The sequence below is a fragment of the Rhipicephalus microplus genome, chromosome 8 (assembly GCF_043290135.1).
Source record: "Rhipicephalus microplus isolate Deutch F79 chromosome 8, USDA_Rmic, whole genome shotgun sequence".
NCBI lineage: Eukaryota > Metazoa > Arthropoda > Arachnida > Ixodida > Ixodidae > Rhipicephalus > Rhipicephalus microplus.
The window spans coordinates 78,254,412-78,270,726 of record NC_134707.1 but is presented as its reverse complement, the minus strand read 5'-3'; the positions used below and the strand labels follow the sequence as shown (position 1 = coordinate 78,270,726).

General features: G+C 45.6%; 1 protein-coding gene across 1 annotated transcript in view; it reads left to right on the top strand.

Moving 5' to 3' along the window:
* LOC119163852 (uncharacterized) overlaps window positions 1–16,315 on the top strand; it is a 29,966-nt gene that overhangs the window by 12,287 nt on the left and 1,364 nt on the right. Inside the window, exons 2-3 of the mRNA XM_037415919.2 lie at window positions 2,963–3,072; window positions 8,652–8,825. Of these exons, the coding sequence (XP_037271816.2) occupies window positions 2,988–3,072; window positions 8,652–8,825 (259 nt within the window). The 5' untranslated portion in view covers window positions 2,963–2,987. The remainder of the gene's footprint in view (window positions 1–2,962; window positions 3,073–8,651; window positions 8,826–16,315) is intronic.

The following is a 16,315-nucleotide window of genomic DNA, read 5'->3' as shown; positions in this document are numbered from 1 at the left end:
ATTACTAAACAAACTTACCGATAATAACGCAATTGGACCGGACGGAATTTCACCTCGAGTCTTAAAGCAGTGTGCTGAGTCAATTTCTCTTTACCTGCACGTAATCTACACAGTCTTTTTCTTCCGGTGCCCTCCCAGACGACTCGAAAATTGCACATACAGTTCCTATTCCTAAAAGTGGGTCCAAGAAAGACGTAACCAACTGTAGACCTATTTCACTTACGTCCATACCCAGCAAGTTATTAGAGCATATTCTGTATAAACAAATAATGGCACATTTATCAACAAACAACTTGCTGGCGTCTCAACAACATGGTTTTCGTAAGGGCTTATCTTGTACAACACAATTAATTGAATTCAACCATGATTTAGTATCTGAAATAGAGAATAGCGGGCAAATCGATTGCCTTTTCTTGAACTTCCAAAAAGACTTCGACACTGTGTCGCACTCTTTTCTTTTAAGTAAGCTTGCAGCGCTAAACATTGACCGCGAAGTTCTGGTGTGGATAGAAAATTACCTTTCAGGCCGCCAACAGTGTGTAGTATTAAATGGCAAGAAATCAAGTTTTGTAAACATCACTTCAGGGTTGCCACAGGGCTCAGTCCTAGGGCCACTTTTATTTTTAATATATATAAATGACATTTGCTCAGGAATTGATTCTAATATACGGTTGTTTGCAGATGACTGTGTCTTGTATAGAAAAATTAGAAATGAGAGTGATGTCGCCCTGCTCCAAAGCGACTTATCGCGCATCCAAGAATGGTGTTCAAGGTGGAAAATTACATTAAATGCCAATAAGTGCATTCATGTTACTTTCACGCGTAAAAAAACAAGTTAGCTTTAGAGTATGTAATCTGCAATAGTATATAGTAACACAAAAACCCTATTATAAATATTTAGGTGTAACTTCTTCAGCCGACTGTTCATGGAATGCACACGTTGATTCAGTTGTTGCGAAGGCCACCAAGTCACTAAATTTTATACAGCGCAGCCTGACACAAGCGCCGGCATGTTGGAAATCAAGGGCGTATTCAACATACATTCGCCCTATGCTTGAATACGCCTGTGCCGTGTGGAACCCCTGGCAAAGTACTTTAAGTTACAAACTTGAAAAAATACAAAGCAGAGCTGCAAGGTTTGTCCTGAGCCGGTGCTCAAGAAATGACAGTTGCACCAATATGAAAAATGAACTAGGGTGGGAATTACTCTCATCGCGTCGAAAGAAACTGCGGCTAAAGCTCCTGTACCAAATATTTCATGGTAAAACCGCCATTCGAAAAGAAAAGTACCTTCACAGTTCTCATTTTATCTCTTCGCAAAATGATCATTGTTTCAAGATTTTAGAGTATCGTACCAGATCTAATTTGTATGCTAATTCGTTTTTTGTTCGTTCCATTAGAGAATGGAATCACTTATCAAATGAACAAGTGCGCTGTATTAATGAAGATGTGTTTTTCTCGACATTGTAACTCCCTGCTGCAGCGCCTTCGGGCTAAGCGGGGCAATCATTGAATAAAGAATAAAGAATAAATAAATAAAGGTGCTCTCTATATACGCCATGACGATTATGCTGATGATGATTCAGATGACAACGATGATGATCAGGTACAACGACTGGCAAGACGTGACGTCTCTATATGCTCTACGGCGCATTCCGTACGACGGGAAACAGCCCAACAACCGCCAAGACAACGTGCTCAGACCTCGTCTTTGCCAAGTTCCGGCTGGATCCGATAGCAAAAAGCAGTAATAATGAAGGCGAAGCGAAATTCACACCTCAACACAACATATACCATTTATGACCAATAAAGCTTGCATGTTATTGTACGCTGCTTTGTCCCTCATTTACATGCGTGATTGGTCCGAGTGTCAAAAGTGATTTATCGTAGCACCGAACAATCCCAGTGCTTGTCTCACTAATCATCATTCAATTCGTGGATATGCCATGCTTTTTTGTCTGTTCTTAAGTACTTTTTGTTTTGTTTTTTTGTCTAAAGATTTAAAAAGAAATGCGTGATGAAGTTATGGAAATGCTTTTCTTTAGTTTTAGAACTCTGAGCAGCGAGTTTTTAAACGGTAAGTCAGTCACGACCATAAGGTATAATCCGACAAACTTGGCACATCAGTCCTGTAGCACATACAGCATATATTTACACAAACAATCTTTTCATACACTGCCATGCATCCTTATTTCGTTGTTTTGATGGGGTCAGGTCTCACCCACAAAAAGTGTTAGCACCGCTCGGCACAGACCCCGCAGCAGTGTTTTTGAAAGTTTCGCGATTACTTCAAACTGTTCCGTTCCGATTACACGCAGGATGGAATAAGTCGAGTACGCTTGAGAACTTGCGCGAGCACCTGCACTGGAAGGTTCAATCACCGATCTATAAAACCTGCTGACGATCTGCTGACGATTAGATTATTGACGACCGACAACTGTGATTGTTGCAATACGGCGTGCATTGCTTGTGCTTTCAGTTACCCAGTTTTCTGGGCTCAGGTTCACCCAGTAAAGACTTTCATCTCCGACAGTGTGACTGTCGTCTTCTTTGCTGCCGCTACCACGTGAGAAAATCCAGGTAGTTGTACCTGCACAGCACTGAGGTATAGTAACTGAACACATCGTCTGCTGCACGGCTTCTTCTAACAGCGTAGATGTTTCGCAGCGTCGGGAAAACCTTGTAAGGCATCGTCTGCATGCAGATTTTTAGACGCCTTCTGTTTTTCGAAGAGCCGTCGGAGCTACTCAAACGTTGGGAAACCTGAAAGAGCGTCGTCTGCTACACGTGAGCCTGAAAGAACGCGTCTGCTATACTTAACACGTGTCACACCGCGACCGGTATTATGGCGAGTGTTTTTCTTCCTCGTACTAGCGCGGTGCCCGGGCGCCCGCTTAGGCGAGGAGTCGACCAACGCTTCGAGTGCCCTGACTCGTTTCTTTGCCTTCTTTCGCTTTTACAGCCCGTCTATTTGTGGGAGTGCCGTCATGGCTGCCGCCTCGTTGACCCAACTCTTGGCCCTTACCCTGGTGGCCTTCGTCTGCAACTTGGCCTCCGGGCAGCAGCTGGAAGGTGAGCGCGCACGGCGTACCGAATGCATCAATCTACTATGTCTGCACAAACGTGCACAAAGCTCAATATATGTGCATGACCAACCTCTCGCAACCATTCTAATCACCTTTTCATCCTCCCATTTAGCGTCCGGGTGTTTTATGGTTGTGGACTTGTTGTCCTTACCTACCAGTCTTGACCCGCGAATTGGTACCTTACTATGTTTGTTTTTTTTTCTTCCGCGGACAAAACTAGTCGAAGGGTTCTGGAACGTGCACCACACGGTTCAATGAGATCCCGTGCATCCTTGACCCCACGCATACAGGCAGATGCATATGCGCATGCGCAGTGCACTCGTAATTGACCACGGTTGCCCTCGAACGTCAGTCGTGACCGAAGAAACCGCCAGTGCAAAGTCTTTAAACACAGCCTCTCCGAGGGATATAAAAAAATCTAACCGTTACTGGACATGCATGCACGCCGGCAGCGTCATTGATTGGCGACTATAAGATGAAGCGGAATCGTGAGCAGTATATGGGGGGAGGTGTTTCGAAACAAGCTGCAGGTTAGGCGTTTGTTTTTACCGAAGAACGCTATTTGGCAGACTGACCATGATTTTGCAGTTATTGTTGTTCGTTGGCCATCGTCCCTTCGAAGCCGTGCCAAACATACTCATCCGTATGGGTATGGATACGGAGAAAAATTCTGTGACAATCTACAACCTCACAGCAACTATTGATGCAAACACCAGAGACGGCAGCTACTGGATCACTTAATGTCTGATTAGACAGTTTCTAATTTTTGTCTATTAAGTATTAGAGCTTTTTTTTTTATTTGCTTTCTGCAGATGCCTGCAATAAAAAGAAAGTGCCCTGTGACATATCTGCTTGTGCGTTATAATCGCAGTGTTTCATGACATTCCACTTGGATGCGACAGCAGTGTTCTGCCTCATGTTCTGCTCCTTAAATGAAGACAGGACCGTGACGAAGGCTGTGTGATGACGAACCTGTTGCTTGCGGCAGAGCAAGTGATAACCGCTGCGTCTGCTTATTACTGTGGAAAACCATGAGAGCTCATTATATTTCACTCCATCCTTTCATTTTATTGAACCGTTAATTATACAGGGTGTTTTAAGAAATGTGTCCAATATTCTTTGAATATCACAGAAAGGAGGTGTCTGCGTGTTACTTGCGGTGCTGCCTTTCCTGTGGCAGAAGGCATCTTCAGATGCGTACAAACATCAATTACGGCAGTAGTTATATAAATTAACACAATCAACCTTTTAGCCAATGGTGATAGCCGGTCGAGTCGAATACACAAATTCAAGCCCTTCCTACGAATAGTTCATAGCCACTTTGAAATTTTGGAAAAGCGGTCACTGGTAATCACCGCGGAGCGATGCAATGAGCCTAATTTAGCCAGAGAAATCGAAATTGACGAACCAAATAGCGCATCTGTCCAGCCACTTCAACAACGCCCTCAGTGACAGCACTGTTTCGCTCGCCGTTATCAACCATGAATTTGGGCACTTTGCTTCGAGGCCGCTTATCGGCGCTCGCTTATTCTTCTCCCCCAATGCGAGCGAAACACTGTCATCATCGAGGGCGTTGTTGAACTGATTGGCAGATGCGTTGTTTGGGTCGTCGATTTCAATTTCTCTGGCTAATTAGGCTCATTGCATCGCTGCGCGGTGATTACCAGTGACCGCTTTTCCAAAATTTGGTTGACTTGTGGGGTTTAACGTCCCGAAACCACCATATGATTATGACAGACGCCGTAGTGGAGGGCTCTGGAAATTTAGACCACCTGGGGTACTTAAACGTGCACCCAAATCTGAGCACACGGGCCTACAACGTTTCCGCCTCCATCGGAAATGCAGCCGCATTACCAAAATTTCAAAAGGCTATGGATTATTCGTAGAAAAGGCTTGAATTGGTCCGTTTGACTCGACCGGCTATCACCACTGGTTAAAAAGTTAATTGTGCGAATTTCTATAACTACTGCCGTAATTTATGTTTGTACCCTTCTGAAGATACCTTCTGCCACAGAAAGTCAACGCCGCAAGTAGCACGCAAATACCTCCTTTCTGCAATTTTTTAAAAAATTTCGACAGATTTCTTGAAACACCCTGCATGTATGTTGACAGCTCAAAAAAGAAAAGAGGCATACAGGAAACGAGCAAGAAAAAACTGCCCTTCCAATCGATTTCTGTAGCGCCATAATTTTTTATTGCTTCAAAAGTGCCATAAAGCCATCCTTTTCAGGAGGGTGCGGTAGTTTTTCCTTATTGACCTTCCTACTTTTTCTTGGCACAATGTCTGTTCTTTTTGGCTCTTGGACTTACTCTTCTTTTATTGACTATAGTGGTTGACCAGAATGCCGTTTATTGGGACACGTGCCATGGGCCGGCAGGTGGCGTTTCGTACAAATACACCTTCGCGAGTTCGGCCTTGAGCCAGTATTGTCTTGCGCTACCGTTAGCGGTTCTTAGCGATCGTGCATGCGTGTTTTTTATCGAAGCGAGATCCTGTTAGTCATCGTAAGGTTGCATAAGAGGAAACCCGTTTGCGGCTTCATACATCTCCAAAGCTTGCCAAGAGTGTTCGCTGAAGCCGGCACTTGTTTTCTAGCAAGATGCCAATTAACGTCCGTGATTTTTTTAAGACCTCTGTTGCTGAATGACCCCCTCATTTCCACAAGATCTGTCAAGCCAGCCAATAACTAGCAAACTCTCGCACCTCTCTGCGTAAGCCTTTCATTGGGACGCAAATGCTCGGACCCGCCGAAGGTATAGGGCACATTAGAAGAATGTCATGCACGAAAAATTCGGCAGATCCCATGTACCTGGCAATCGACGTTATGCGAAGGGAAAGTGACCGTGTTGCAATGTTTTTGTTGAGCGACACGTCATGAAATGACGCTAAACATATGTACAGATGTTGCACGCACAGACATATGTTGCAGATTTACAGGTGTTCATTTGAACAGTTGTTTGCACTTGCGCAACGACGCCAAATAAAGCATGCGTATAGCAACACCAGAAGCTCATATGAAGCACCCATGCTCGCGAGGATGCTGGCACTGGACACTGCCACATGAATCAACTTCAGCGCATGGCAACCAACCACAATTCACGTTAACCCGACGTGATGACTGTATCAAAGGAGTACATGTGCAACGGTTTATGAAATTGGGTAAGCAGCACTGCCACCACTATTGACGTTTCACGACGATTAGCATCTATTTGAAAAGTAGTTCCGAGACCTAGCGTAGCTCTACGGTAAAATGTTTCTTTTTCACGCAGAATGCTAGGGTTCGATTCCAGCTGGGACCCTGACATTTATTCTTTGCGTTTGTCGGTTCGACACTACCGATGTCGGGTATTTCTTAACGCTCGCAGGTTAAATATGCCCATGTGTGTTCTCGTCGTTCTTAGGTAGATACTAAGTGTCAATCACCTTTGGCACATACCCGCATACCAATGGCACATGCTCGCCCATGGGTATGTGCCACTGTCTGGCGAGAACTGTTTGACGACGTACGTGACGGGATTGTCACATTATTCATGTCCTGACCAGCTGTCATAATCGTCAAACCATCTTACCCTACCCTGCTGATTTGGGTTCACGCCAAATTAAGTGGGTGGGCTTTCGTTTGGGTAACCACGAGAGCACCCAAACGAAAGCGGATAGATAGATAGATAGATAGATAGATAGATAGATAGATAGATAGATAGATAGATAGATAGATAGATAGATAGATAGATAGATAGATAGATAGATAGATAGATAGATACGCTCAAAGTCACTGAAGTTCGCTAAGAAATGCTTCGCATTTAAAACTGAAAACTCGGGCTTAACAAATCGGTCGTATACTCACTTGCCATCGATACACCGTCGGAGTGGAAATTCTGTGCGCAGAAAGTTTACTTGTATTAGGTAGCATGGGCCTGCCCAAGTGATACTGCCTTAGACACTAAAGAGCCGCCAACGTGGGAAGGTATAGGGAGGCAGCCCTGTTCAACTAGACCTTCGGCGACCAGAAGTTTCCCGTATAAAAAGCCACAGTGGCGGCCTATGATCCAGCGGAATCCCGGATTAAGGAAGCGACTTCCCTTCCTCTAATTCTCCCTCCATTTCTTTCTTTTCGATGACTGGTTTGCTTTATCGGAATGTCTTCACCCCTCAATTATTGCCATAAAAGTATACTTCATTAGCACCGTTCAAGCATTAGCTCGGGACATCAACTTTGTTTTCACTGTTAAATAGTGCCCATCATCACAGGCTTAATCTCAGATGTCTGGAAGAGTCTGCTGTTGACCTTCGCTGTAATAATTCAATACAGGACACAATGCGATATAATACAATATATGACTTGCTGTAAAATTCTTCTTGACTACTAAAGCAAACTATGAAAAAGATATGACTGCCTCGCAGCAATGAAGTCTTCGAACAAGTTCAAAAGGACAGACTGATAGGCTTAGTACATCATTCAGGTTGGAGCGCAAAGAATCACATGAACGGTGAAAGTATTGCTTCGGTCTTTGTCATTTCTTGCTCTTTCGCTGTCCAAGTGACTGTTTGCGCTACTGCTTGAACTTCAAACAAGAATCCTTGTTTCAAATTCAGGCATCGCTAACATCGCTAAAGGTAGTGTTCCGACGAGGACAGTCTTCATAAGACTTCATCTTCTACCTCCATATTTTTTCGATTATCTCTGTCATTTAGATGACACTTGAAAATGTTTTTGCGAAAGGCTCATAAGAAAAAAAAAGCGGAAGACAATACCCGCGATATTTCTTTAGCATTTTAAGTCGGGACATCGATTTCGCATCTGAGACACAGCGCTTTTTTTTTTAATTCCGCGTAGTAAGACCTCCCCTCTCCCTACTTCGCATAGGGACGCAAAACAGGAGCAGTAGGGGGTAGTATCAGTAGGCGCCGTCTGCTCAGCAGGAGGACTTCAGTCCGACAATCACCCTACGCAACTGGACATAAGATGCGAAGCTCATGCTTGCGACCCCATAACAGGCTTTAATAAGGAGCGACCAGGGCCCTTCTGGGAAGTGTGAGTGGCCTGGTTAGCCATTTAATGTCGATGGCCTTCGGACATTTGGTGGGTCATAGGTTGCCTGTCTTTATTCACCCTGTGCCTTTCACCCTTCTGTTTGAAAATCAAAGGTACAACCCGAGAGACCTGTGCCCACATGAAGAACTGTGGGGCAAACGGCCCCAGGGTCCTATACTTCTATTAAACGCACATCGTGCAGCTTATGGTAATATTCAAGCATGGGGTCATGGCTGAGAAAGCAACCGTGGGCAATACCACGCGTGCACGATACAACAATAAACTGCCACATATAACACTAAAGCACCACTACTGCTCCACCGTTTCGCTTTATGTTTCATACTGTATGTCTTACCTAATGTTTTTTTTTTTCATAACTGTAGACAACTCCTGCCACTTCTCGATTTGGCTTTTTTTTTTTGGGGGGGGGAGGGGCTTTTGGAATCACAGTACACTCGTGTAAGTTACTGTGCATCCACAAGCGGTATTGCGATGCTTACGCCACCGCCTGCTTCTGCACATGGCGTCGCAGTTCCGTCGTCATGTGACTCTAGGACTGAGGTCTGGAACCCCAAGTGCAATGCCCACTGCGAACCCACGTGCACCGAGGGTGACCTGGTGCCGTGCAGTCGTGCCGGAGGATCCAGAGCCACGCACGGGAGTTTCAGCCAACGCATCTGCCGACCCAAGTGCAACTGCAAGCCAGGTACGCTTCTGCGTTTGCCACTCTGGCATTCGCCGATTCACTGCAGAGTGTCAGGAAGAACGGACTGACCTAAAACCAATTAGTAAGAACTATAGCACACTCTAATAAGATCCAACGCCATCGATTGTCGATATTATGCATACTATCGAGCGAGTGGATGATTAATCGGAAATAACTTCGCCTTTCACAAACGAATGAGCTGTGAACGAAAAGCTTTGTGAATTAGGCCACAGATAGACTTTAAAAGAAGTTGTTTCTTTTTCTTCTTACATTGTTATTCAGATATTTTATGGATACCCAGAAGGCATCATAGAGGAGGAATCGCAATAGATGAGGCGAAATTCTTACAAAGCACACTAAACAAAAAAAAAACTGGAATTAGAACAACAGGACTTAGTAAACATGAAATGGCGTAGAAAAACAAGCATCTCCCCGCAGCGGCGCCTGCGCAAGTAGGCGTTTGGTGTGTAGCGACACCACGGACCTGAGCTAATGGGGGAGTTTCGGCTCCCTCCCACGCCTAGCCGCGTGTGGCTTTGCCGTGTCCGGGGAAACGGGGATCCTGGGGGTTGATCCGACGCTGGGTGATTGGACCTTTAAGGCCCCCCGGCAGAGGCAACACACCCCTTTGGCCCCGGCTTCACGTAGACGGCACCCCTGGGCTGACCCACCCAGGGGAAATCGGTAGTCGCCTTTTCCTATTTCTCTCTCGCTCTACATCTTAGTCTTTTCTCGTTTTCAAATCTATCCTGTCATCTTTTCTCTTCCATTTATTTCCGATTTTTCCTGGCGGCAAGGGTTAACCTTGTGTATGTGCTCTGTCTTGGGCACAATATATTTTGTTATAGCGGCTGTGTACAGCTGACGTTGACATGCCTCATATAAATTTAGGACTTGTCACGTCCCCGCGTTGGGCTCCATGGTGGGCGGCTGGCATGGCTGCCGAACTCATATTTAGTTTATGGCTTTTTCTTTTCTCCCTTCAGTGCACGATCGTCCTCTCTCGAAGAGAGGGCGCACCGAAGACTTTTCCAGTTATTTCAGCAAACCGAAAGAAACCTTTCCCCGCTACCATGTAATCCATTGTGAAACCGCTGAAAAGAACGCCAGAACTATTTCGCCTTTCGTTGTTTCCAAATTCCTCACCACTACACTTGGACCAGGTTACCAGGCTACAAGAATTGCCAGCGGGGATCTCCTCCTTGAGGTAAAAAGTCAGAGCCAGTATGAAAACCTCTCAAAACTAGAATCGTTTGGAAACATACCTATCTCAATTACACCACACCGCTCACTCAACACTTCCCGAGGCGTTGTATCTGATCAAGACTTGCTTGACCTGACTGAAAGAGAGCTCCTCGAGGGATGGAAGGACCAGCAGGTGACACAAGTACAAAGAATCAAAATTAGGCGTGATAAGAAGGAAATCCCAATAAAACACATAATTGTGACATTTTGCACCAGTACCCTGCCTGAACATCTCGAAACAGGATACTTGAAGTTGAATGTGAGACCCTACATTCCCAACCCACGGCGTTGCTTCAAATGCCAGCGTTTTGGTCACGGCTCTCAGAGTTGCCGCGGCCAACTCACCTGCGGAAAGTGTGCCACCACAGGACACGCTACGGACGAGTGTAAGGTGAAGGTTGGGGCCCACTGCGCAAACTGCGATGGTGCCCATCCCGCATACTCCCGAACCTGTCCAACATGGAAAAAGGAAAAAGAAATTGTTACAATCAAAATCACACAAAACTTTACTTTCCGAGAAGCCCGTCAACAAGTATCTGGTCTTTTCACAAACAAACCATCGTTCGCTGATGTAGTGCAGCAGGGGGCAGCACTACAACGGCCTGCGGCAACTGCCCATGCCAGGCACAGTGTGCCCAGGCGGTCGCCAATGCCCCCACCCACGGCGGGAACAGCCAAGGCTGCCCTGCCACTCGTCCCCACGGCGACAACCACGGCCGCTGCAAGCTCTTGCAGCGGCCAGGGTATCCCAGCACCAAAGGAGGTTCCTTCGACCTCTAGCCCAAGAGGACCGAAGGTTTCGCCCCCCGAGGTGAAGGAGACTCCAGGGTCGGCTGATATGAAGGCCTCGTCTCACCAGGCGAGGTCCCAAGCCCAACACATGAGCTCGCAAATGCGGGCACGCAGTGCCTCTGAGGAGGCAATGGACACCACGGTACCCCTGGTGCCGAAAGATCGGCGTAGCTCCCTGGAGCGCGCCAAAAGAAATAAAAAGCCAATAACGGGGCCCGGCGACGGCCCTGTTCTTTGAGTCTGAACGCTTAGCTTAAGAAACAGACGCACCCATTTTTCCTTACAGACAGCACTACGTTACCTCCAATATGGCAACACAAATAATACATTGAAACGTCAGAGGACTCCTTAGAAACCTCGATGATGTTCAAGAGCTCTTTTGCAAACATTCGTTGAAAGTGCTGTGTGTACAGGAAACTCATTTAAAATCTAAAAACACGAATTTTTTGCGTCGGTATGTTCTCCTCCGAAAGGACAGAGATGATGCTGCGGCATCATCCGGCGGTGTAGCCATTATTGTTAATCAAAAAGTAGCATGCACACATTTACCACTGCAAACAACACTAGAGGCAGTGGCTGTTCGAGCAGTTCTTTTCAACAAGCTCGTCACCATCTGCTCTCTGTACATACCCCCACACCACCGTCTTGGAAAACTAGAATTCGAGTCCTTAATAGATCAACTACCCGAACCTTATCTGGTCCTTGGTGACCTGAATGCTCATAGCAGTCTATGGGGTGATTCTCGCTACGATGCACGAGGTCGTCTCATTGAACAGTTCCTTTTTTCCTCCGGTGCCTTTCTGTTGAATAGGAAAGAGGCAACATATTATAACCTTGCCAACAAAACCTACTCTTCCATAGATCTCAGCATCGCATCTCCTTCACTTGTACCATTACTCCAATGGAAAGTTCTAAATAATCCCTACGGAAGTGACCATTTTCCTGTTGTTTTGAGTACACAAACATCATACGAATGTCCTCCACGAGTTCCCAAATGGCTTATACACAAAGCCGACTGGGAACAGTTTCATAACAATGCTCAGCTATGTTGGACTGACATATGTGGGCTAAGCATAGATGAAGCTGTGCAGTACTTTACAGCTCTCCTTATTAACGCAGCAGCCAAATGCATCCCACAAACATCTGGACAGCCCGGCAAGCGACACGTCCCATGGTGGAACACAGAGTGTCGTAATGTGCGAAAGGAATAGAACAGGGCATGGAGGTTGCTGCGAAACTCACCGACAGCGGAAAACCTTGAGAGCTTTAAGAAAATAAAGTCTCAAGGCAGGAGAACGCGTCGGCAGGCCAGAAGAGAAAGCTGGCAGAAGTTTTTGTCAGGGATCAATTCATACACAAAGGCGGCTAAAGTCTGGAACATGGTCGGTAGGATAGCAGGAAAACAAGTACACACACTTCCACTCGTGAACACTCAGGGTGATACCTTGGAAGATCAGGCAAACTTCCTCGGTGCACACTTTGAACGGATATCCAGCTCGTCCCACTATACCGACACTTTCCAAAAATGCAGAACAAGAATAGAAAAGCAGAAACTCGAACACAAATCCATTAGATACGAGGCGTATAACCAAGCTTTCAGTCTAGCTGAGCTCCGAACATCTCTCAACTCCTGCAGTACTTCTGCCCCAGGTTCTGACCGTGTGGTGTATGAAATGTTAAAAAACCTACCAGCCGAAACACGAAAAACTTTACTTCGTTTATACAATGCTATCTGGTTTTCTGGCACTAACCCTACCTCCTGGAAAGAGGCTATTATTATTCCCATTTTGAAAGAGGGAAAGCACCCTTCTTTAGCTTCAAGCTATAGACCTATTGCACTTACAAGCTGCTTGTGCAAAGTCTTCGAAAAATTGATAAACTGCCGACTTGTACATATCCTTGAAACAAACAATTTGCTCGACTCATTTCAGTGCGGGTTTCGAGAAAGTAGATCCACCACAGACCACCTTGTTCGTATCGAGGCACAGATCAGAGACGCCTTCGTCCATAAACAATATTTTCTCTCTGTGTTCCTCGATATCGAAAAGGCTTATGATACAACATGGCGTTTTCGAATTCTAAGAGACCTGCCCCACCTTGGCGTGCGTGGAAGAATGTTTCACATAATCAAAAGTTACCTGTCAAACCGGACATTCCGTGTCCGTGTGGGCAGTGTTCTCTCCCAAACATTTGTCCGGGAAACAGGCGTGCCACAAGGTGGTGTACTTAGCTGCACACTTTTTTTCATCAAAATGAATTCCTTGCACTTGTCCATCCCCCGCAATATGTTCTATTGTACATATGTCGACGACGTCCAGCTTGGCTTCAAGTCATGCAACTTGGCAGTGTGTGAGCGGCAGGTTCAGCTGGGTTTAAACAAGGTCTCCAAATGGGCAGATGAAAACGGATTTCGACTTAACCCACAAAAAAAACACCTGTGTCTTGTTCTCTCGAAAGAGAGGCATGCACTCGGAACCTGACATTCGACTGAATGGGCAACGTCTGTCTGTCAAAGCCGAGCATAAATTCTTAGGCTGAATCTTGGACAACAAATTGACCTTCGTACCTCACATCACGTATTTAAAAACAAAATGTTTAAAAGCCATGAATGTTATAAAAGTGTTGTCACGTACTACTTAGGGTAGTGATAGGCTATGCCTCATGAATCTGTATCGAAGCCTCATTCGCACCCGCTTAGATAATGGGGCTGTTGTTTATCAGTCTGCAACTCAAAGTGCTTTGAAGATGCTGGACCCCGTGCACCATTTGGGCATCCGCCTTTCTACGGGTGCTTTTTGCACCAGCCCCGTAGAAAGCCTTTATGTTGAGTCAAATGAATGGTCGCTTCATCTACAGAGAACTTACATGTCCTTTGTATATTTTCTTAAGGTGAAAGTAGACAAGAAGCACCCCTCATACTCTACTATTAATGATCTGTCGAGCTACATTCTGTGTCAAAACAGGCCTTCGATGAGGCAGCCCCTCTCAGTTCGCCTGAAGGGTCTAGCTGAAGAAACTGGAGTGTCACTTGAACACAGTTTAATGGCTCTTGTAGCATACCCGCCACCGTGGCAATGGCAGACTATAGACTGCGATGTGTCTTTCCTAGAAGTAACAAAACATGCACCTATTGCCCATATCCGAACATACTTCCTGGAACTTCAACACAAATACACACGTCCTCAGTTCTTTACAGATGCCTCCAAGTCTAACTCCTCTGTGTCCTACGCTGCTGTCGGCCCATCCTTTTCGGATGCTGGCCCTCTACATCCAGGCACAAGTATCTTCACAGCGGAAGCTTACGCGATACTTGTGGCAGCTAAACATATCAAACAATTACAAATACAAAAAGCAGTAATTTATACAGACTCCCTCAGTGTGGTAACGGCTCTGCACAGTCTTAAAAAACAAAAAAAACCCGGTCCTTGTCTCGCTTTACTTCATTTTGTGCACACTCTACACACTCAAACAACATGTTGTAGTGTGCTGGGTGCCAGGGCACCGTGAGATCCAAGGCAACATGAGGGCGGATCAGCTCGCTGCATCCGTCCACAAAAGCACTGCCCCTACACCCATATTAATCCCGGCCCTTGATTTTAAGCCGTCTCTCAAACGAAACCTCAGGGACTACTGGCAGAGCAAGTGGGATACACACACATAAAACAAACAACACATTATTAAGCCACACCTTGGTCATTGGCTGCCAGTTTCAGAATCACGTCATACAGAGGTAATACTAACGAGACTCAGGATAGGACACACATACACGACACACACATATCTTTTGTCCGGTGGCGACCCACCATTGTGTGACAAATGTGGTGAAGCATTAACAGTCCTTCACATGTTAATTCAGTGCAAACACTTAGAAACTCTAAGAAAACAGCATTTTCCATTACCCTACCGACAACATATACCTTTACACCCTGCAATGTTCGTTGGTAGGGAACCGCTTTTTAGTCATAAATCATTGTTAGCGTTTTTAAAAGAAATTCATAATTTTCATATCATATACCCGGGCATCCCGTAGCACGACCTCTCCACGGAGGTTTTTGCTGCGGTGGCTACACAGGAAAGCACTTGCCTCACGGCCCTTGGACGCAAGGGTGTGAACGAGTGAGGTACTTGTGCTAATGCCATACATGTCCACCATCGTTTTACATTTTCACCAACTTTTGTCATCTATTCACACCATACACACATTTCACGGCATGGTCATGATTTTATTACTTGTATGTTTTTACCCGCCTTACCGCGAGGAATTTTATGGCCCTTATACAGCCGCTAGTCACAATCATTGTCCACATTCGTTGTCCCATGAACTGGCGCTCTTTGGCCATCAAATGGCCCTTGCGCCAAAAAACTTCATATATCATCATCAAAAAAAGCATGCATTACAGTAATATACAACACCTAAAAAACAATTGCAACGTGAAAAATAGTTACAAGGCGGATATTCACAATAAACAAAAGCGTTTAACAATATCATCAGATGAATCACGTGGAACTAATAAAATAACAGCGTGTATTCGAACAAGGCAACGGAAATAATAACAAAACAGATGCACACTGCTCGGAACGTAGCCTCAGTGACAGTCCATGCTTCGCAAGTTCTTCTCACTTCGACTCCATATACAACTGATTTTCTGTTCCGTTCGGGTGACATTTATCTGTTACATTTAGACCTCGCGATGTCACTAGCCATCGTTTGGGCGTAGAGGCTTTCTTTTTCAGGAAAGAGAGTCAATTGTATACTTCCCAAAATGTTGACTCCAGGGGCAATCTTTGTACGATGACATTTCCTTACTTCAAGCCTTCAGATAACAATGAACGTCCCCATACTTTTTGAATTGAGCCTCAACACATTTCCAAAAAGGACTCTCTGGGTGTCGCCATGTTCCCCTCTGGGCAGTGGTGAATATGCGCGTGCCCTCAAAAAACGCATTGCGGAGGCAGTGACGTCAGCATTCGTAGTTGCGCTGCCGTACCATCTTCCCATCCGGGCTGTGGTGAATTAACGTGTCCCCTGAAAAAACCCACTGCTAAGGCAGTGACGTCAGCCTTTAGAACGCAACGTGCTGTCGTGCCACGTTCCCATCTTGTTGTGTTCAGTAGACCATTTTCCTTCAAAAAACGCACGGCCGAAGCAGCAACTTGAGCCTTTAGAAAAACGCACTGCCAAGGCAGCGACTTGAGCCTTTAGAGTTGTGCAACCGTCTCATGTTCCCATCGAAGCTGTGGCGAACAAGTGAGTCCTCTAAAAAAACACTCTGCTGGGGCAGTGACGTCAGCCTTTAGAGCGTATACTGTCGTGCCACGTTCTCATCTTGGCTGTGTTGAATAGGCCCTTCAAAAAATTGGCCCCGTATCTGCATGTTACACTGCAAATGTCGTCGAAAGACGATAGTCTTGCGTCTGAAGAGAGTGAACAAAACGTTTATTTGATGTTCTGC